Below are 23,135 nucleotides of genomic sequence, written 5' to 3' on the forward strand. Positions count from 1 at the left end.
AGTTTCTATGTACTTGTAAAATGAGATCACTTTGTACCGTTTCCCACCAAGAAGTCGGGGGGGGGGGGACTTCAGCCCACCCCCACCTCTAAAGCTGCCCATATAACTTACGATTCCAATGAGATAGGGGCTTCCGGCATCACCAAACAAATGACTGACAAAAATCTGTACAGACAGTGCGGTGGATTGGCATGTTGGTTTCACGACATACTGAAAAGTCAAAGGGAAAGTAGGTCAAGGTAAGTAGAAAGTAGGAAAGACCAGCTAGATGTGCTTGGACTATCAGGAGGAAGCCAGCAGTAAATCACACTGTTCAAGTCAGAGTTAACTCTTTATCAGCAAAACCACATTTGATGCAGGAGTGTCAGGCCTAATGAGCACAGCAATTCATCTCCGGCAGGTCTTGCCCCTGTGAAGCAGTTGTTGAGACTGAAGGTCCTCACCTCCACACACAGCTGCCTAGGTCCTCTCCTCTCCAGGGCTTTTCCCAAGCAATCAGAGACTGTGCCTACATGAAGCCAACCTCTCCTCCACCCTTTTCATGCCTCTTCTGGTTCTGTGAAACAGGAGGGGAGCCTGTCACAGCAGGAGGGGGAGCCACCTGTGACTCTGCGCCAACCTGACTCCTCTTGGCCTCTCTCTTCTTCTGCTTCAGCTACTGCCTCTGATTCTGGACTTCTCTCTGCCGCAGACTCTTCCTGCTCACTCAGCCCTGTTGCCTCTTCAGTGTCCAACACCTCCTCCCTCTTTCTCCCTCTGACCACCCATTGTCGCCCCACCACCAGTCCCCGAGTTCTGAGCCTTCTTCCCTTGGGGGTTCCCCAGCTGGCCCTCCAACATTTCCAGGCTGTAACACCTACATAAGGAAGCAGGGTGTGATTGCCATATTAGTGCTTCTAACGTGGGCCTTGCCTTCCTAGCAACATACGGCTGGTACCTGGATTGCTAGCAGATATGCCAGTCCTACCACAGAGACGAACAACACAATTTCCTGGGTGTGCCTGGCTTTGCACTGCAAATGCCTGAAAGGGAGAGACCCCTTCCGGATGGTGTTCAAGGAGGGTGGCCACACATCCAAGTCTACAAGGACAGTCCTCTAGCCAAAGACATCCTCTTTGGCTGCAACCCAGCACACACTTTCCTGGGAGCAAGCCCCACCCAACACAGAAGGACTTGGCAGCAGGATAATATTCATGGGATTGCATGTTAAGTCATTTCACATTAACTTGAAAAATGCCCCGCTCTCCCCCCGCCTCCCCGTGTGACTCGTCTCTGCTACGTTTCTGGCTATGGACCTGAAGGGATGTGAAGGTAGAAAATAGAGAGAGCAGAGATCTAAGAATAGGTGTATTAGGTTATCAGCAAAATCAATATGACAGAAAAAGACAACTGAACTCACCAACAGTATGTCAGTCACAATGGCCCAGTTTAAGGATAAAAGAAATTCTCCAAGGGCAATAAAAATCTGAAATAGGAAAAAAGCACAAAGAGAGAGAGGCAGAGTTGACAGGGCATTGGAAATGAGCAAATGCACACACAGAAAGACCAAATAGAGGCCAAATACTACTCTCCATCCTTTTAACGGTTCATGTTTTGGGTACCAGCAACCCTTACACGATCCCACCTTCCCACCTTCCCACCAATGAGCTGAGGGCGGTGTTACCAATGTTGGGTTTCAGCCAAGAGAAATTAGGAACATGGGAAGCTCCTTCATTTTGCCAACAAGAGCTGGCAAAGGGTATAGATTTGCTCGTAAACCGGCTTGCAGGAGCTTGTGAACAAGGAAGTGCCCAAGTGACAGTAGCAGCTACTACAGGCTCCAACAGCTGCTACAGCCAACTATGGGAAGCCTCCCTCTCAGGGTTCCAACCTGCTTTGCTGGTACAATTTGACCACTTAAAACAAAAAGCACTTAGCTTTCAGGGTGCAGATTTACCCAGTGCAATGACCAAAAATTAAATACTAAATAGGGTATATTGATGAGTATGCTAGAGGCCCCTGGCACCCTGTCCAGGTTTCCCTGGTGATATTGCCTGCCCACATATATGAAATTCAGAAAGCTTTGTCTCGGTTTCTGCAATATTTCAATCTTTAAATCTTGAGGACTAGAAACCTTTCCAAGCCAGCATCTCTGCTATGAATGCCCCAATTCCCCCATAGGCAAGGTTGTCTTTGAGGAGGGGCCACCCGCTAAGGCAAAACCCCTCTTGCCACATACTTGCCACTTACATATGTAGCTATAATGCTTTCCTGAGCCAGCATGATCGCCAGATACATGGATGGAGATGAAGCCAGCAAGCCCACAGCACAGATCAGAGGGTCAGCCATTGCGTTGGTCTTCTTGAATCGTCTGGCAGCTTCTGCTCCAACTAGGACTCCAAAGATGCCAGTTGCAATAGTTATTCCTCCAAATATCTGGCTGGTGGACAGGAAAAAATATGTGTGTGTTTTAAAGACCACAGCAGGTTATATAACCTTATAAACATTGGCTCTGTCGATTGGCTGACTATTTTATTACTGTATCATTGTTATTACATGACTGGGTCTTTGTGCTTTGACCATGCTGTGGCAGGCAGAAATTACTTATTTTTATTATTAAATATGCCTACTACCCTATACCCATAAGGACGCGGGTGGCGCTGTGGTCTAAACCACTGAGCCTAGGGCTTGCCGATCAGAAGGTTGGCAGTTTGAATCTCCGCGACGGGGTGAGCTCCTGTTGCTCAGTCCCAGCTCCTGCCCACCTAGCAGTTCTAAAACATGTCAAAGTGCAAGTAGATAAATAGGTACCACTCTGGCGGGAAGGTAAACAGTGTTTCCGTGCGCTGCTCTGGTGGCCACTTAAGTGGCTTAAGTCATGCTGGCCACATAACCTGGAAGCTGTCTGCGGACAAATGCCGGCTCCCTCGGCCTATAGAGCGAGATGAGCGCATAACTTCAGAGTCATCCGCGACTGGACCTAACGGTCAGGGGTACCTTTACCTTTACCTTTACCTTTACCCTATACCCATAGATCTCAGGGTGGTTCACAAACCAAACAGGTGTGATATTTCTGCAATGCTTCATCCGTGCCACAACCTTCTGTTGTTGTGTACACACACACACACACACACACACACACACAGAGAGAGAGAGAGAGAGAGAGAGAGAGAGAGAGAGAGAGAGAGAGAGAGAGAGAATCTCTCCTATGGAGCGTTCCCCATGCCCTCCGTTTGCTTCTCCCAAAGGAAGCTTGTCTCACCTGTTGGAGGTATCACACGACCCTTCCTTTTGGCAGGGAGGGACAGCATCATGGATAAGCTGAGCTCTGGAAAGGAACACTGGCATCCAGAACCCCAGAGCTCCGACGATGAAGGACATGGCTGTCACCCCGAGCGAGGACCACAAGAAACTCCAGCTGAAAGTGGGTGGGGGTGGAATAAGAAACCTATTTAAATAGTTTCCTTGGTGTCTTGGGTTTTGGCTTGTCATTGCTCTCCAAATCAGGGGGCAGGAAAACCTCAGGCCTGGGGGGCAAATGCAGCCCTTGAGGCCTTTCTATCAGGCCCTCAGGATTTCATTAAGCCAAACCTCCCCTCCCCAGGCCACAGCCTTAGCTTGCCGCATTCCGCAATTTCCTGGAGTGCTTCTGGCTGACTAAACTGTGATAATAGCCCTTGCTCGTCAGGGTGAATGGAGAGGTGCACAGATAGCTCGGTCGGCAGAGCATGAGACCCTTGTTCTCAGAGTCATGCGTTCTGCCCCCACATTGGGCAAAATATTCCTGCATTGCAGGGGGTTGGACTGGATGACCCATGTGGTCCCCTCTACAATTTGTGATCTATGTGTAGACACCCCTGGCCTTTACATTGTTGGAATACAGCTGACTGTAAAAAGGCAAGGGTGACACCTGTTGTTCCATTGGAGGCTGCCCCACCAACCTCCATCTGCCCTCAGTCAGCCCCCACCTGCCTGCCTTCTTCCTTATAACCTGCCCAGCAGGTGGGCCCAGGCTCCCACCTTTCTCCTCCTCCTCCTCCACCTCAGTGTTGCCCCTTTTAGAACTCAGCAGGGAGGAGGATAGGGTAAAACTAGAACTAGCTGCTTTTGCCTGTCATGGGCTCTGGCGCCACCTACTGTTGGGCTCCTTGACTTCTGTCCTACCAGCAGCTGCTGTGTTGCTCTGCTGAATTCTGGCCTTTGGCTCCACCCACTCTTGCCTTTGGCTCTGCCCACCATCAGCCTGTGGCCCCCAGAAGGCTGCTTGCAAAGTGATGTGGCCCCTAGGCTGAAAAACACCCCTCCCAGATGCCAGACAGTATACTCTATGCATCTTTTAATTAAGGAGAAGGAAGACAAGGTGATGTTCGATAGCTCTGGGGGTTAGCCAGCTTGTTCACCAGAGCATTCTGGGTAATCAGGGAATTTTTAATTCTTAGAGTGCCTTTCTACGTTGATGAAAGCCATCTGCAACCCACAGAAATGACAAAATGTTAGCATTTCACAAGCCTGAAATTTCTGTACCTACACCATAAACGAGCATTTTACATGATAGCCAAGTACGGCACACAGTAAGGTAATTAAGCATCCAGGGGTCTTTTACCTTCCAGAACAGACAATGTTCGCTACCTGACTTGGCCCTGAGCATGAAATGTTCAAAGGATGCCTAGAGAAGATTTCTCCAAGTCAACATCGCCCTCTACTGGATCCAGCTCAACTTGCAGCACCTTCAAGATGCACGGATTTGTCAAAATATACAGTACAGTGGTACCTCGCAAGACGAAAATAATTTGTTCTATGAGGCGTTTCATATTGCGAAAATTCCGTCTTGCGAAGCGCGGTTTCCCATAGGAATGCATTGAAATTTAATTAATGCATTCCTATGCGCAAAAAAAAAAAGCGCAAAAAAAGGCGGCGACTCACCCGCCACAGCGGGAAGTTTTTAAGGCTCTGGGAAGGGGGAAGCAGGCCAGGGGTCTCCTCCCGCCACAGCCTCCGCTCCTTCAGGTGCTGCCGCTGTTGCCGCCAAGGGCCACCTGGCGAGTACCGCTGCTGCTCCTGCCGGATCGCCAAGGGAGAGAAGCGGCCCGTGCTTGCCCGCCAGCCCGCCAGCCCGCCAGGGAGGAGCCGCGGAGGCCACCATGACCGCTGAGGGGGGCAAGGCCGGAGCCGTGGAGGCCTCCATGACCGCCGAGGAGGGCAAGGCCGAAGTACCGCGCCGCCGCAGGAGGCAGAAGCGGCGGCCGCGGACGTCACCCCCGGCCACAACGGCGGAGTCCTCAAGGTAAGCGGCGGCGGCTTCCTTTCCCCTCCCGTCGCTGTCACCGTCAGAATCCGAACTGAGGCCTCCCCTGGAGCGCAGGATGGCGAGGCTACTGTTCTTTGTCTTGCGAAGCACGGCCATAGACGATTTCGTTTTGCGAGTCTTCAAAAAATAATAATCGCAAAATGCTTTCGTCTTGTGATTTTTTCATTGCGCAAGGCGTTCGTCTTGCGAGGTACCACTGTATAAGGTTTGGGGGCCTTGAGCCTGGTCTTCATCAGGGGCACAGTGTTGTCCTCAGATGGCAGATAGAATTTATATATGCATATTATACTACCTAAGGTTAAAAGCTGCGCTTCCAAGCAAAGGGTTGGCATTCCATACAGGCACTGAAAATTCAAATTATAATGATTCTTACTTTTTGCAAAGCGAAGAAATGTCCTTGAGCCAAGTTGAATCCCCTCTGACTTTGTCAGCTGTGGGCTCCGCAGCTCCATGCCGGGATGATTCAGGAACCAAGAAAATGAGGAAAGCCAAGCCTACAGCTCCCATACAAGGGGTGACCTACAGAGAACGGAACAGTGGCTGATGTTGCAGGAAAAGGGCTTTCAACAAAAACCATGATTAAAGCGGCAACACTCTGATGCTCAATCGGGGGAGTTATGGGCAGTGGGTTATTGGGCTGTTGTTTTTGTTTTGATTATGCATTTTGTGATTTTATATTTCGATTTTATTCTGCGAACCGCCCTGAGACCTCCGGGTATAGGGCGGTATATAAATTCTATTAATAATAATTGAGGCAGAAAAGATGGAGTTCCTATAAGCTCTTGCCAATCATTTTTTAAAGCAGGCCCTTGGTTTTAGCATTGCAGACCTCAAGGCACTGTCTTCTGCTTCAAACAGTTTCTGCCTCTTCTTGAGACAGGATAATGGTGGGCTGAGGCTAGCAGTCAGATTTGTTCAGATGGATGAAACTCCCTTGATAAAACGCAGAGCCGAAGAACCCCACCATTTTGCCCCCCAAAAGGGGGGTCTGTCCAGAAAAGACTCACCCTGAACCCCCAGTTCCAGTGGCCAGTAGCCGACGCCATTCCAGATGTCAAGATGTAACCGAGCCCACTGCAAGAGAAAGGAAACGCACAGTTTTTATCTGACTGCTTCGAACCACTGAGCATGACGAGGGGACAGACTGAGCACCAGTTTGGTTGCCAGGTCACCAGCCTAGATAGAAGCTCTTCATGGGAGGGGCTACAGCTCAGTATTAGAGCGCACATCTCCCATGCCAGTGGTCCAGACCTCCAGCCTATTTTCCAGGGACAATCCCGGATTTACAGAAGCCACCCCGGTTTCTGATTTGACCCTGGAGTGTGACGCTTTTCCATAGGACGTCCCTATTTTCAGCGGAGAAATTTTGGAGGGTTTGGAGTTACGCACCCTTGAGCCAAGTAGATAAGTAACTATGCAACCTTTAGAAGTAGGGTTGCCAGACTCAGTAGAGGACAGGACTTCTGTGCCTTTAATTGTCCTGCTCTCTTCTGAGTCTGGAAACCTTAAAGAGAAACCAGCAGACCCTTTGCTTGGAAATTAAACCAAGGGTCTGCTGGTTTCTCTTTAAGGTTTCCAGACTCAGAAGAGAGCAGGACAATTAAAGGCACAGAAGTCCTGTCCTCTATTGAGTCTGGCAACCCTATTTAGAAGACATCTGAAGGCAGCCCTCGATAGGGAAGTTTTTTTAATGCTTCATGTTTCTTTATGTTTTAATATATGATGGAAGCTGCCCAGAGTGGCTGAGGCAACTCAGTCAGACGGGCGGGGTATAAATAATAAAATGATGATGATGATGATGATGATGATGATGATGATAGAATAGGACAGGCATCCCCAAACTTTAGTCCTCCAGATGTTTTGGACTACAATTCCCATCTTCCCCGACCACTGGTCCAGTTAGCTAGGGATCATGGGAGTTGTAGCCAAAACATCTGGAGGGCTGCAGTTTGGGGATGCCTGGAATAGGATGACCCTATTTTCATGTTGGAGCTTCGGTGGTCACTTCTTAGCCTCTCCAGTTAAAGAAGTTTAGAGTCTCTGCAGTTCCTAAATAAAACATGGCTTCCAATTGTGGCCAATGACTGATCCTCTTCAAACAACAATCAGAACCAATCAAGAGTCTAGATAGAATGTGGCCATGGATGCAGCTGTCTTGCTGAGAAGTTAAGCAGGTCCAGGTATGGCCAGTGCATGGATGAAAGGCCACCTAGATAAGCTGCATGCCTGACACATGGAGTTCCGTGAGGAAAGGAAAGAGGGATATCCATGTAGTAAGTGGGACCTGCAACAAAGTGTTGCAGTGGGGACTGCTGTTGTTCCGGATTCCCATTCCACCCAACCTGGTTTTCTGTGTCCCCTCTCAAACCGCCCCCCCCAAAAAAAACAGTCAGCATGGGGCTGTTTGAGAGGTTCTCTCCCAATGCACCTCTAGACCTTTCTTCAATGTTCGAAACTCCCATTGTTCTAGGGGCATTTTGCAACAGGGAATTTCATCAGCGCAAGACGTTTCTGAGCTCCGGGTGTAGTACTGTGCCTAAGATTTCAGATTAAAACTGCAGAGTGGAAGGAAAGGAGGACCTTTTTCTGCCTCCCCACTTCCAGCTACTCTCTTAAGACTGGATAAGAGACCCTTTTAAGAATATTGGGGGTGGGTGGGCAAGGGAAGGACTAGAGTCTCTAGACCATGTTAAAAATGAGCATAATATTTTAGCTGCAGTTCATTCATTTTCAGCTTTTTATTCTTGTTGTAAAAAAAGCGCACATAGACATTCCTTTGTTGCGTCCATAACCTGGGTTTGAGGTGCCATTTAGCTCCTCGCTTTCATATCTCTGTTTCTAACACTGCCTTTCTTCCCATAAATATTTTTTTTGCAGTTCTACATGTCTCAAATTCCCTGAATCCTGCAGGTAATTCCTCCCAGGTGGTTTTGAGTACAAAATGATTGGCACTTTCAGTTTGATCATCAGAAATGCAAGGATGGAGGGGCGGGTGGCCTATCCCCCCCTGCCAAAAGGAAAATGAAGAGGCTCCAACCAGAACGTCTTTTGCCCCTGTTTCTCCCCTTCCCCACTGCCCGCTAGCCTCCCAGCTTGTCTCGAAGAACAAAGATCTACCTTCCAACTGGTATGAAGATATAGAAGAGTGAAAGCATGCACGTCCTGCGGTCTTTCTCAAAGAGGTCAGCGATGATGGTGGGCGCGATAGTGGAGTAACTGGCGGTGCCAGCACCCACCAGTCCCCGCGAAATGAAGAACAGCCAGGGCATCTTGAGGAAGGGGAAGAGATGTGCAAGATATTGAAAAGGGCACACATTAAATAGCACCTTCTAGCACTCGGCACAGCCTTTGTTTATTTTAATTTATCCTCGTGTCCCTTCAGAAGAAGCTCATGCCGAGCAGAAGACAAGACATAAAAAGATACACAAATTTCCCTGTCTTTACCCTCTTTTCTGTCTTATAGACTGTAGCCCACCATCCTGTCCAGGCAAATTATTATAACATAAAGCCTGCACCTTTATTGCCCAGAATATCGAGTTTCTCTGGGCAGTTCCCTTCGTTCTAAATTGGGTAAAGGTAAAGGGACCCCTGACCGTTAGGTCCAGTCGCTGACAACTCTGGGGTTGCGGCGCTCATCTCGCGTTATTGGCCGAGGGAGCCAGCGTACAGCTTCCGGGTCATGTGGCCAGCATGACAAAGCCGCTTCTGGCAAACCAGAGCAGCGCACGGAAACGCCGTTTACCTTCCCACCGGAGCGGTACCTATTTATCTACTTGCACTTTGACGTGCTTTCGAACTGCTAGGTGGGCAGGAGCTGGGACCGAGCAACGGGAGCTCACCCCGTCGCGGGGATTCGAACCGCCGACCTTCTGATCGGCAAGCCCTAGGCTCTGTGGTTTAGACCACAGAGCCACAGCCTAGGTAAAATTGAGTATTGAGTTGTTCTCCTAGCCAGTGCTTTTTCCCAGCCGGAGCATGTAGGAGTGCAGTTCCAGCAGCTCTCAGGTGAGCTCCATTGCGGGCCAGCGCTCCCCCCACTGCCTTTTTGCCTTTATGTACGACTGAGAAGCCCAAAATGTACATTTCAAGTCAAAACAGAAGTTGGTCAGCTTGTGGAAGTCTACACTTTTTTTGAAAGACCTATGACTCCAGCTAACTCCTACCGGTAGCTGTGATTGGTCAAGCTACAGGGCAGAGCCAATTATTATTTCCTTCTCTTCGATCCGTCTCCAGTGTAGTGGCAGGGGGCTTTAAGCTTTCCAGCCAGGCCTCTACTGTTGCACGTGCGCGTGTTTGCACGAGGGCCCTTCCAAGCTGCCCTAGACACCTGCCAGAATCTAAGAGAATGAGGGCGGAGGGAGGAGGCACATTTATTTGACCTATACCAAAACCAGGGTTAACCCCCAAACCAGCTAGGGAGACAGCTGGCTGTAGTTTTTTGCACCTCCGCAATCAGCAAATGGGGCTGTTATCAAACTGGCATCTGTTCAGGGCTGCCCTAAGTCGTCTGGCGTCTTATTGTAACAACTTCACGGTGAATTCCGGCACCTATTTTTCTTGGGGGGTAAAGCACTGCTCCTACAGCTACAGTGGTGCCTCGCTTAACGAATGCCCTGCTTAAAGAAATTTCCGCTTAACGAAAGGATTTTTCGAGCGGAGGTTACTTCGCTAGACGAATGCGTTTTACGAAAAATTCGTCTAGCGAATCGCGGTTTCCCATAGGAATGCATTGAAATTCAATTAATGCGTTCCTATGGGCAAAAAAAAATTCCAAAAAAATTCAATGCATTCCTATGGGATTCGCTAGACGAATTTTTCGCTATAAGAAAAGACCCGTGGAACGAATTAATTTCGTCTAGCGAGGCACCACTGTAATTTTTAAAATATGTTTCCCCACCCCCACCCCTTCGCATTTGTAATAGATGAGCCTCTGCTCATTGAACCAGCTTTGGATTTGCTGAATGTTCAAACGCCACTATACCAATCCCAAAATGGAACATCTATTCACACAGACAAACCCCCACCCCCACCCCCACAAAACCAAATAATTGACACTTACCCATTCAGGGATGAATGAGCTGGCGAGGGTTACGCCTGACCAGAGGATTACCCCAGCACTCAGGATGATTTTGCGGTTGTATCTGTCACCGAGATATCCAAAAAGAGGGGCCGCCACCAAGAAACAGATAATAAAAACTGTTGTGGAAAGAAGCAAGAAGAGTGTTCAGTGTTGACAGCTGTGTGGGAATTCACCAGGGCTTCCATTTCAGTGTGTTTATCACATTATTTCAGTTTTCTTCAATTCATGGAATCTTAAGAGTTGGAAGGGACCGCAAGGGTCGAACCAGCTCCAGTGCAGGAATCTTTTGCCCAGTGTGGGACTCGAACCCATGATCCTGAGATTAAGAGTCTCATGCTCTACTAACTGAGCTATCCCAGTGTCCACCTCATCCTTCTACCAAAGATCTCAGATTTGTCATAAACACACACATTTTTGTCCTCCTAACAACCCTGTGAGGTAGGCTAGACTGAGACAGACTGGTCTAGGGTCTGCTAGTAAACCCCATGGGAACTGTGGGTTTAGATCTTGGCTATATTCAAGGTGAATTTAGAAAGACAGAAGCCTGTTTTAAGAACCTTTGCTTTGGTTAAAAGCATAAAAGCCCCCTGCCGGATCTGACCGGAGGCCAACCTAACCTAGTACCCTGTTTCCTCATGGTGGCCAGATATGAGGGCCACAGAATTCAGCATAGTGCCTGGGCCTAAACTGAACTTTTCCACAAAGAGGGGCTGAAGAAATGAGCAATCAGAGGTGAGGAATGGTAAAGTTCTAGGCTTTATTTATTAGATGGCTCAGGACCTCAAGGACGCCTCTCCCCAAAGAAACCAATCCTCAAACTTTAATCATCAACAGAGGCCCTTCTTTGTGTGCCTCCTCCGTGAGAGATCCAGAGGGTGGCAACACCAGAACGGGCCTTTTCGGTGGTGGCTCCCCATTTGTAGAGTATTTTCCCCAGGGAGGCTCACCTGGCACCGTCATTACATGTCTTTAGGCCCCAGGCAAAAACATTCCTCTTTACCCAGGCCTTTGGCCGTTAAATAATCCATGTCCTCGTTAAAGCTGTGGGAGGGAGCTGTTTTTATGATTATTTTATTATTATGCTTTTTAAAATTATTTTATGATTGTGCTCTGTAAATGTGTTCTTAATGTTGTACACCGCCCTGGGATCTCTTGATAAAGGGTGGTATAACAATAACAACAAACAACAAATAAAAAAATAAAAATAAACGAGCCAGGTTTGAATGGAATGAACTTGAGAGTTCTGAGGAACTCACACATCGATGTGCTGATCTTCTAACAAGAAACAGATAACCTGTGGCCTGTTGTCTTTGTCCATGAAGTTTTCTTGGCAAAATACTGGAGTCCCAGTAGTGATGTATGGAAGTGAGAGCTGGACCATAAAGAAGGCTGATCGCCGAAGAATTGATGCTTTTGAATTATGGTGCTGGAGGAGACACTTGAGAGTCCCATGGACTGCAAGAAGGTCAAACCTATCCATTCTGAAGGAAATCAGCCCACTGGAAGGACAGATCCTGAGGCTGAGGCTCCAATACTTTGGCCACCTCATGAGAAGAGAGAACTCCCTGGAAAAGACCCTGATGTTGGGAAAGATTGAGGGCACTAGGAGAAGGGGACGACAGAGGATGAGATGGTTGGACAGTGTTCTCGAAGCTACGAACATGAGTTTGACCAAACTGCGGGAGGCAGTGGAAGACAGGAGTGCCTGGCGTGCTCTGGTCCATGGGGTCATGAAGAGTCGGACATGACTAAACGACTAAACAACAACAACAACAAAGCGTGGCCTCTGCACCAGGGGGCTGGAAAACAGCCAGTCTAACACCAATTTTTAAAAAGAAGTCTGTGTGACCAGGCAGAATCCAGGAAATTACAGGCCGGTTCCAAGTTCCGCTCCAGATTAATTGGTGGAAGACACTGTTAGAAATAAAACAACCAAGTATATAGAATAACAAGCATAGCTGAAGTTATGTCTTACTAACCTTGAACTGGCCCAAAACAGAGGTGCGCCTGTGGTTTGAAACACAACAGGGGAACCCCCCTCTCATTTTTTAAGCCCTATGATAGAATATGGACAACCCTTGCCACCGGCAAGACCTATTCATGCAAACATAAAATCCATTTTGAAAGCAATTTTTGGCTTCGCCTTCACAAAGCTGCAGCAAAACTGTAACTTAACGTCCTCAGATACCTTATGTGATTGATTGATTGATTGATTGATTGTTGTTGTTGTTAAAGTCCCTGTACTGAAGAAAACTAGCATGTCCGGACAGTCTTGGTTTCATTCTTGGCATGCTCGTTTTCTATATACAGTGATGTGTTTATTTATTTGAATGTGAAGCAGATCTTTATTTTAGTTTTAAGAAACAGAGACCAGAAGGCAAAGGAAACATGAGAGGATTGTGTTACAACAGACGGGTCATTTGGGAAGGTTGCCTGCACAGGTCTGTCAAAATGCCACAATTTCACAGGGGGGCAGATATGAAAACACAGGATGTGGTGTTGGGTGCGAAATTTAGCTTCCTGAGAAGCGTTAACCTATAGACAAATTTTCATTTGTATGGGTTTTGCATAGCACAAAATTCCAGTATTCTCAGAACACTATTTTGAATTTCTTTCTAGAAGGCTGCCTTACACAGAGTCAGACCATTGGTCCATCTATCTCTATACTGTCTGCAATGGTTGGCAGTTGCTCCCCAGGGACTGAAACTGGAGTCTCTCCTCGCCCTTGTTACATCCTCGACATCATTACATCCATCCACCCCACCCTGTATTCATTGCTGTTTCCTTTCTGCTGCAGTTCGTCTTCTGACAAAAATGGCACTATTTGTCTCACCGTCCGCTGTGGTGAAATTATGCAACTTGCGTAATTTATATACCGTAATTAATTATGTCGATCCACTTCATTCATTTCAATGCAATGCAAATGCAGTAGTGGCCGGGGGGGGGGGAGGTGTAGATAATTGATTGTTGTCAGGGGGACTCCCTACAGGGAGCCTCCCCCCCCCCGTCATCCTGACCAGCACTTCAAGCAGCGAGTCGGGAGGAGGGAATGAGGAATGGAGCGGATTGGAGAGAGGGCTCAGTGAGGTGTCTGAGCCCTGGCAACGCTATGGGGGACAGAGTGTGCAGGAAGGACTCAGAGATGTGTCAGAGCCCTGGCACTGCTCTGGTCAAGGGTCAGGAGATGAGGGACTCAGTGAGATGTCAGGGCCCCACACGTAGGGCGAAGGGGCGGCGTTTTGGGGTGCCCAGGCTTTTATGCTGGCTGAAAAGCAGGTGGCAGCCATTGCCGGGTTCTGAATCGGACTAGGCGGTCATGTTCTCTGTTATCTCTGCACTGTAAATAGTATGCACAATAAAACTCTTAAAGACAGTGCGGACTGGAGCGTCTTTACTCGAGAGTAGCCGCAACAACCCCCTGACAGCTATGATCATACGCGAACTGAATGCAACAAAAGAGAATACCATTGCATTAACATGGTTTTACCTGTGTGTAACAAGCCTGCGCTGCTGTCTCGTAGTTTGAAGTAGGTCTGTACGTGTTGAAGCACCCCTGTAACAAAGCAAAAATCCATGGTAACCACAATGTTACAGCGGTAGGATTAATTTTGACTTCTTAAAGTTTGTTCGTTATCCCACCCTGCATTTTATCCTTTGAGTTAGGTTAGAGTAGCCTGAGTTCTCCCATGACTGGGTAAAATCCAAGTCTGCTCCTATGACATGATAGTCTCCGTCCCCTTGCCCCAGCTTGTGGGATGGAGAAGCAGAGGTTTAGCAAAGGAGTGCTGCTTTGATCTAGCCGCTCAGGTTATGCAAAGCTGCCTTTACTACTCGTTGTTTTGCTTGCAGAGAAGCAGGGATCACCCATCTCACTTTGCTTTTTACTTGAGCTCTTATGAAGCTTAAATCTGTTGATAACCTAACAAGGGAAACCCTCTGAGAATCAGTGTCCTGCTCTTCGTTGACATTTAGATCGGGCATCCCCAAACTCTGCCCTCCGGATGTTTTGGGACTACAATTCCCATCATCCCTGACCACTGGTCCTGTTAGCTAGGGATCATGGGAGTTGTAGTCCCAAAACATCGGGGGGGGGGCCCGAGTTTGGGGGTGCCTGATTTAGATGGAAGAGGCTATACAACCAAAGGGTAGAAAAGGAAAGGAGCCTGCCTTTCCATTTCGCAGAATTGGCAAGCCCAAAATAGCATTAATTCTTTGTTGGGGACATCAGAGGTTTGTGAACTTTTGGTTTAAACATACAAGCCCCTTGGATATGGGCATGGGGCAGGACTCTGGAAATCTAGGACAAAACATGGAGGGCAACAGGCATGGTCTGGCATGTCATACCGAAGGGGATCTGTGGCTGTGTACGACTATGCCTTTAATGCACATTGGAAGCACATTTCCCTCTCAAAGAATTCTGGGCTTGTAGCTCACCCCTCACAGAGCTCCAGCTCTTATCATTTTGTTGCATTTTAAGAACATAAGAAGAACCTCTGCTGGATCAGGCCAATGACCCCATCTAGTCCAGCATCCTGTTCTCACAGTGGCCAACCAGGTTCTTGTGGGAAACCCGTAAGCAGGATTCAAACACAAGAGCCCATCTCCCCTCCTGTGGTTTCCAGCAACGGGTATTCAGAAGCATTGCTGCCTCCCGGTGTGGGAGCAGAGCCATTGTGGCTCGCAGACGTCTTATCCTCCTTTAATCCTCTTTTAAAGCCACCAGGTTGGTGGTCCTCACTGCTTCCTGCAGGAGCAAGTTCCATCGTTCAATTACACACCGCATGAAGAAGTGCTTTCTTTCAACACTCAGATTCGTTGGAGGCCCACAAGTTCATAGCTGCCAAGTTATCCCTTTTTTAAAGGGATTTTCCCTTATGCTGAATAGGCTTCCTCGCGAGAAAAGGGAAAACTTGGCAGCTATGCACAAGTTCCCATATCTATGGTGTAAGGGAGAAAAACCTTCCTCTTTCCACTCTCTCCATGCCAGGCGTAATTATCTAAACTTCTATCACGTCACCTCTTGCTTGCCTTCTCTCTAGACTAAATAGTCCAAAACGCTGTCATATTTCCTTGTGGGGGGAGACTGATACCCTCCAACATTTCTCTGACGGAAATAGGAACATCCTATTCCATCAAAAGAATTGGTGCTTTTGAATTATGGTGCTGGAGGAGACTCTTGAGAGTCCCATAGACTGCAAGAAGATCAAACCTATCCATTCTGAAGGAAATCAGCCCTGAGTGCTCACTGGAAGGACAGATCCTGAAGCTGAGGCTCCAATACTTTGGCCACCTCATGAGAAGAGAATACTTCCTGGAAAAGACCCTGATGTTGGGAAAGATGGAGAGCACAAGGAGAAGGGGACGACAGAGGATGAGATGGTTGGACAGTGTTCTCGAAGGCACCAACATGAGTCTGACCAAACTGCGGGAGGCAGTGGAAGACTGGCATGCTCTGGTCCATGGGGTCACGAAGAGTCGGACACGACTAAACGATTAAACAATTCCATCATCACCACCACCATTTTCTTATTTATACCCTGCCCATCGGCTTGGGTTGCTCCAGCCACTCTGGGTGGCTTCCAAAATATATAAAAACATAATAAAACTATACAGATATTCTTCTAAAGGTTGCATAGTTGCTAATCTCCTTGGCTCTGGGGGAGTCACATAACTCCGTACCCTCCAACATTTATCCAATGAAAATAGGGACGTCCTAAGGAAAAGCAGGACATCAAATCAGAAACTGGGACGGCTTCTGTAAATCCGGGACTGTCCCTGGAAAATATGGACACTTGGAGGGTCTGGAGACTGTTTAAAAAATAGTGCTGTTAAAAATATTTATTATTATTATTATTATTATTATTAATTCAACTTATACACCACCCTATATCCGAAGGTCTCACGGCAGTTCCCAACAAGACCACAACATATAAAATCAAACCAAAAGCAGTAACCCAATAACACCCCCCCCCAAAAAAAGCCACATTCTAAAAGGGTGCTGCATGTCAATAAGACCAACCAAAGGCCTGGTTAAAAATGAACGTTTTTGCCTGGCGCCTAAAGGTGTATAATGAAGGCGCCAGGCGAACTTCCCTGGGGAGAGCTTTCCACAGATGGGGAGCCACTGCAGAGAAGGCCCTGTTCTTGTGTTGCCACTCTCCGGACACAGCTATCTCTCAGGGAATGGACCCCAGAAAAGAGGGGAGTCATCTTACCTGGGACAAGAAACCAGTCCATGTAATTCACCAGGTTAAGGTAGCACAGCACTGCAACGGCGACAATAGACCTTCTGGCCGTGGGACTCCTGGCTCCCTGGTCGTCTTCGCCGAATTCAATGAATCCATAACCCTTCAAGGCTATGGGAGACTGAGGGGGCAGTCCAGGGGCCACCAGCTCATTCATGGCCCTGGACCAACTCTGCTAATCAAAGGACGGGCAGGATGTGAAGCCGATTTCGAGCTCCTTCTTTATGAGGAACTTCACTCTGCACGGTCATTTCCTGCAAAAAAAAAAAAAAAAAAAAGCCACTTGTTAAGCCGGCCACAAAAGCTCTGAGCTTCCCCCTCTCAAGAAGGTTGCACATTTGCAGAGAAAAGCCAGGTCTCTTCTCCCACACGACAGCAGAAAACCACTTGACCTTGTAAGGCAAGAGGAGAGGGAAATGTGTGCAGGGTTAATTCAAGACAATATCCTCTCTTTCTTTCTTTCTTTTTTGGATTGGGAGTCCACCTCCGTGGTGCAACCAGAGGTGGCAGAGAAATTTGATCCGGTTTTGAAACGCTACCTAATTTGAAGTTCCCCAAACGATAAATGAGCCTGCTTTAAATGTATACTGCAGATGGGGACATAAAGCTGAAAAGGCCCTCCGATGTCATCTAGTCCACCCCCTGCCGATGCAGGGCATTTGCTGCTTCGGCATCCCTGAGAAGTGCCCACTCAGCCCCTGCTTTGAAATTTTTAACAAATGGAGAGTCCACCTCCTTCCAAGGGGGTCTGTCCCACTGCCAACAGCTTATGACAGCAGGGAGTTTTTTTCCTGATGTTTCATCAAAATTTCAATCCTTGTGTCTCTGAAAATCCATCTTTTTCTTTGACATGCGGACGAAATAACAGCAGCCTTCATCTTCACTGATGGACTCGTAATTTAGGAGGCCAAATGTCAGTTTCCTATCTACGTAAATCCACTGCCCTAACCTGGAATTCAACCCAGAATAAACTCTTATATTCCATTTGTTTCAACAGGACTTAAGCATGCATCAATGTAGTAGTAGTAGTATAAGACGATTAAAGGGGATTTTTTTAATTAAAAAAGCTACTTTTCATTCAAATATATTCATCCCACCAACTCTTCCTTGTAAGAATGCAAAAAAACAAAACAAAAAAACATAAGAAAGGTTATGCTGGATCAGGCCAGTGTCCCATCGAGTCCAGCAATCTGTTCTCACAGTGACCAACCAGATGCCTGGGAAGCTCACAAGCAGGATTCGAACACAAGAGCCCTCTCCCCTCCTGAGGTTTCCAGCAATTGGTATTCAGAATCACTGTTACCTCTGACTGAGGAGGCAAAGCATAGCCATCCTCCAGAAATTTGTCTAATCCTTTTTTAAAGCCACTCAAGTCGACTTCCTGCGGAAGTGAGTTCCATAGTTCAACTTGTGCCTCTTAGGGAAACAGCATGGGGCAGACTGCCCTGAATCAGCTTCGGCTTGTAATAATAATAATAATTTAATTATTTATTATTTATACCCTGCCCATCTGGCTGGGTTTCCCCAGCCACTCTGGGCGGCTTCCAACAGAAATATTAAAATACCCTAATTTCTTAAAGATTAAAAGCTTCCCTAAACAGGACTGCCTTCAGATGTCTTCTAAAAGTCTGGTAGTTATTTTTCTTTTTGACATCTGGTGAGAGGGCATTCCACAGGGCGGGTGCCACTACCGAGAAGGCCCTCTGCCTGGTTCCCTGTAACTTGGCTTCTTGCAGCGAGGGAACCGCCAGAAGGCCCTCGGTACTGGACCTCAGTGTCCGGGCAGAGCGATGGAGGTGGAGACGCTCCTTCAGGTATACTGGACCGAGGCCGTTGAGGGCTTTAAAGGTCAGCACCAACACTTTGAACTGTGCTCGGAAACGTACTGGGAGCCAATGCAGGTCTTTCAAGACCGGTGTTATGTGGTCTCGGCGGCTGCTCCCAGTCACCAGTCTAGCTGCCGCATTCTGGATTAGTTGTAGTTTCCAGGTCACCTTCAAAGGTAGCCCCACATAGAGCGCATTGTGGTAGTACAAGCGAGAGATAACTAGAGCATGCAGCACTCTGGCAAGACAGTCTGCGGGCAGGTAGGGTCTCAGCCTGCGTACCAGATGGAGCTGATAAGCAGCTGCCCTGGATACAGAATTAACCTGCGCCTCCATGGACAGCTGTGAGTCCAAAATGACTCCCAGGCTGCGCACCTGGTCCTTCAGGGGCACAGTTACCTCATTCAGGACCAGGGAGTCCCCCACACCTGCTGGCCTCCTGTCCCCCACAAACAGTACTTCTGTCTTGTCAGGATTCAACCTCAATCTGTTAGCCGCCATCCAACCTCCAACCGCCTCCAGGCACTCACACAGGACATTCACTGCCTTCACTGGTTCTGATTTGAAAGAGAGATAGAGCTGGGGTAGAGAGGTGTAGCTGCTTAATGCCCCAAACTGCAGGCAAGGAGGGAAGAGGAGAGTGCAGGAGGGAAGGTTTGTGAAGCAAGCTTCCTGACTCAAACCGCCAAAAAGGTTGGCTAACAGTGCTGTGCAAAGGTAGGGATGTTGCTGCTTCCCCAGTGACGTGAATGCCAAACTGGAAGTTAGAGGAGAAGATCTGAAAAGACAGAACACTCTTTATCGGTTCTGACCCCACCTGATCATGCTAAGGACTGGCACCATTTGATGGCGTCAGGTGCGCTGGATCCAGCTGATATTTCATGACTTGTCATTCAGTGGGGTGGGGTGGGGTTCACTCTGGGTGCAGCTAAGTCTGAAAGGTTCTTTGGGTCTGCTGGAATGCCACAGGGAGAGTTCTGTTGGAAGCCGGTGTTTGGATACTCCACCAATGGTTCAGAATGTAAAGAGGAAACTGAGAGGAGATAGGGTAGTGTTATAAGAATTTTGAGGTCATATCTATATATATATAATAATTGTTCATAAAACATGTACATGAATGTACAGGCACATGTCTGAAGCAGCACAGGAAGACAGGCCTTTCTGACACCATTTTGACTCTCTCTCTGACCAGGTGTTCCTCTGCAAGGAAGAAGTGGGGTGGGGGGAACCTTCTCATTGTCTCAGGAATTAAAGTGATAATCCCTGGCATCCTGATACCTGACTGCCAGACAAAAGGGTGTGATTAACTTGGCTGGGAAACAGGGAAATGTAAATATCTCTCAATTTTGTTGATTAGGTTTTGGGGGGCAGGGGGCAGGGTCCAGACTGCTCAGATTACTGCCACCAGACCTCCCCTTTCATGATGTACCTATGATGAATCTAGGGAGGGGGGTCTTGGGCTACACCCCTTCTGTGACATATGGATGATGCTTCTGGGGGGTGGGCTGAAACCAATTTCAAATTTCTTTTTAAGGGCAAGACATCTTTGTTTGGGGTTCCTTCCTTGTTCTCCTGTGTGAGAGGAAGGACCCTGTTGCAACAGCAAAAATAAAAGTGCCTTGCTTCGTACGTCCTGGTTTGGTCTCTGTTATTTGGTGGGCAGGAGACGCTTAAATTCGTCTGCTTGCCTGGATCCTTGAGCTCTCCCTGGGTCAAGATCCATTTCTCTGGGTTCATAGGAACCAGCTTAAATTTTACAACAATTTGGCGACCACTTCGGGGACCCAGTTTTGCCTTGAGCTCCGGGTTCACTGAGGAAGGGGAGCCCAGCGCGCCCTTGCCTCTTTTGCAGGGGGGTAAACCAACCTCAGGACCCGAGGCACTTGGTAGTAATTGAGAGTCCAAGCGGGACCCCCAGGACGAAGCAACGTTTAAAGGGACAAGGCTGTTTTTTTTTCAGGAACCAGTTGGAAGCTGGAGACAACGGGATTCGACTGAAAGGATCGGTCGTGAGTATTAAAAGGGGACACCTTGGGTGAGCTAAGAACCACAGCAACTAAAAATCTATTTCTCCACTTGGACTATCCTTTTCTACTCTCCTCTTTGGACCTTAGTTGCAGCAAGGCTGCCAGGCACAGTTACAAGGTAGAACTGAGGTCCAGGGCAACAGTCTTTACGTTAAACGCAGAGCTCAGAAAGACTGTCCCAGCTCCCTTCTGCCAAACTGAGCAGAAGTCTGAGCAAACTGTCGCTTTTCTACCAATCTGGGAATCTGGCTATCCCAGCTCTGTTTCCTATTCCTCTGCTCTTAATCTTCGGGTGAAGACGCCCCCCTGCCATGGCGACCTTTGTTAGGTATGACCCATGACCAGAGATTGCAAGTGCGCCCGTTCCTTTCCTACTACTCTGTATCTCTGTATTCCTCAGTTCCGACCTGACATTGCGTAGGCAAGCGTTCAGTAGGATATGAGTCTAGTGTGTAAGAGGCAGGGAAGTTGCTGTGGAACCCTCAGGCAATTGATGACCAGTGGGAGGGTTCCAATAGGGTTTTAGCTGCACCAGGCCGCCTAGTAGTTAGTGCACGCGAACGGCAGGCAGGAACACCACTAGGACGTGGGGGTGAGTCATAGACTCGGGAAGTTAAGAGTGTCCAGGAACAGGGTCGGGGACCCGAACTGCAGTATAAAAAGGCTTAAGTAAAATGGGTGCAACCCACTCTAAGGAATTCCTTTCCCAGACTCCCAACCGAGGCAAAGCACAACTGAGGCTTGGCTCCGGTAAGGACTTTGAGGATGAAAGTCCACTCCAATTCGTTCTCTTAAATTGGCACGAAATCCCCGGGGCGGACAAGCTTGAAGGGAACCAATTGCAAAAACTTTGTAAGAAAAAAACACTGGGTCCGCTTTACTATGGACCACCCAGATGAGGGGAAATGGCTACCAGGAGGTTCCTTTAACATACAGTGAATCTCCGCTTTAAAATTAACCCTGGTGAACTCTGAATGAGAAAAGTTTTGTGAGGAATCCTACAAAGTATGTTATGGTATAAAATTATATATGTTTGCATGTTACATGTTGTCTGTGTTGTCTGTGAAGTGTATGTGCGTCTGATCCTTGTGTCTGCTATAGTTCATTGTTCCCCTTAAAGTAAATGAGAGATATAATCCAGGTTTAGGAAATTAGGGGTTTGTGTAAAATTTGGCCATGACACCCACAGACTGCCTTTTTTAAAGCATGCATAGTTTAAAATAATATAATAATAAGGCAAGCTTGCTTAAATAATCTTATGTAAGGGCTTGATCAACCCAAAAACAATGGCAAATATTTAAAAGAGTGGAGGTAGTGTGTAAAGGTTTGTTTTAAAGAGGCTGTAGAAGGCCATTTTTTCCTCTCCAAAAGTAAAAAGAGGGGGCAGGATGAAGGAAAATAAGAGTAGTAAGTTTGAAAATGCTTGCTCAATGCTTTGAAAATATTTTGAAACTTGAAAATGTTCACTTCATGAGGTGTGCAAATGTTTGTTATTGAGAGAGGCTCTAAAAGGGAGTCTTCCTCCAAGTGACTAGAGGAATATTGACTAAAGGAAAATTGAACAGCTATTCCTATAAAGGTGAATTGTTTGTCAAAAGTAGAGCTTCCTTAGCCAGGAATTGTCTATCTGAGTCTAGTTTTAACTTCAATTGTGTTGGGCTCCTGATATCACCTCTTAAGGAAAAAAACTCATCTGCTAAAGGGTTCTATATAAAGTTGGTATTTTCATTCAAATCTTGTGAATCCTGTATCTTAGAGGGTTAGACTAAATGACCTCAGGGTCCCTTCTAACCCCCATTTTAGAGCTATGTGAAAGGCAATGTGTCTGATGTGGTGATGGGTTGAAATTCAGCCCAGCTCTGCTTTCTGGCAAGGAAAGATTATTGGTTTTCAGAGTTGGAACAAGAGTGTAATTGTTGTTTTTGTGGAGTGATTATATAAGTTTTTATCACTTTCTCTATTAAGGGTTAAAGTTTAAGCACATATGAAAGTCTTGAACATTTCCCAATCTTTCTCTAGAGAGTAAAAGTGGGGTGTATGTGCATACCTACCCCTTTCTGTACAGAAAGGGGGAGCGGGAAGGGAAAAGGGAGATTGTAACCTTGAAAATGTTTGTTTGTGAACTCACAATATTTAAGGTCTGTGTCACAAGGGAGCCATGTGCTCTGTATGTAATGTTTCACCATGTGACTATGGAATATGGTGTTCCTTCTAGGGAAATGTTATTAAAAGTAGAGGATCCATAGCCAGCAAATGTCTATCTGAGTCACTTTAACCTTGATTCAAATGGACAGAATGGTTTTAGTAAGGAAGTAAATTCCCTCTTAAACTGTTTATCCAATCTTAAGGTTTGCTAAAGGCTTCTATATAACGTTGGTACTTTTAATCTTCCCCTTCCTTATTTTTCCCTTAGTACACACATGTGCTTCCGTGATAGGGCATAGCCTGTGTTTCCTTCCCAGTCAGGCGTCTGTACTCAAATGTATGTGTATCCTAAGGGCAGTGATAGTGTTGAGATCCCCATATTTCAGAAGGGGTGGACTAGATTACTCAAGATCCCTTCCAACCCTTTCCAAACTTGCAAAAAGGAGGGAGAGAAAATGTGTTTGTAAGCACTGAAAAGTGAGTTTCTGTGTAAAATCTAACCCTATTTTAAAATCTACTCTTTCC

General features: G+C 47.3%; 1 protein-coding gene across 2 annotated transcripts in view; it reads right to left on the reverse strand.

Annotated features, from left to right (window-relative positions):
- The window catches only part of LOC118097247 (protein spinster homolog 3-like), a 43,139-nt gene that overhangs the window by 8,545 nt on the left and 11,459 nt on the right, over positions 1-23,135 (reverse strand). For both annotated transcript variants that reach the window (XM_060283115.1, XM_060283114.1), the window contains exons 2-11: positions 16,583-16,866; positions 13,855-13,920; positions 10,347-10,483; positions 8,405-8,556; positions 6,295-6,361; positions 5,661-5,806; positions 3,242-3,397; positions 2,230-2,419; positions 1,400-1,465; positions 112-210 (exon numbers count right to left, since the gene is read on the reverse strand). In XM_060283115.1, the coding sequence (XP_060139098.1) occupies positions 112-210; positions 1,400-1,465; positions 2,230-2,419; positions 3,242-3,397; positions 5,661-5,806; positions 6,295-6,361; positions 8,405-8,556; positions 10,347-10,483; positions 13,855-13,920; positions 16,583-16,769 (1,266 nt within the window). In that variant the 5' untranslated portion in view covers positions 16,770-16,866. The remainder of the gene's footprint in view (positions 1-111; positions 211-1,399; positions 1,466-2,229; positions 2,420-3,241; positions 3,398-5,660; positions 5,807-6,294; positions 6,362-8,404; positions 8,557-10,346; positions 10,484-13,854; positions 13,921-16,582; positions 16,867-23,135) is intronic.

This window comes from Zootoca vivipara, chromosome 15 (assembly GCF_963506605.1).
Source record: "Zootoca vivipara chromosome 15, rZooViv1.1, whole genome shotgun sequence".
Lineage (NCBI taxonomy): Eukaryota > Metazoa > Chordata > Lepidosauria > Squamata > Lacertidae > Zootoca > Zootoca vivipara.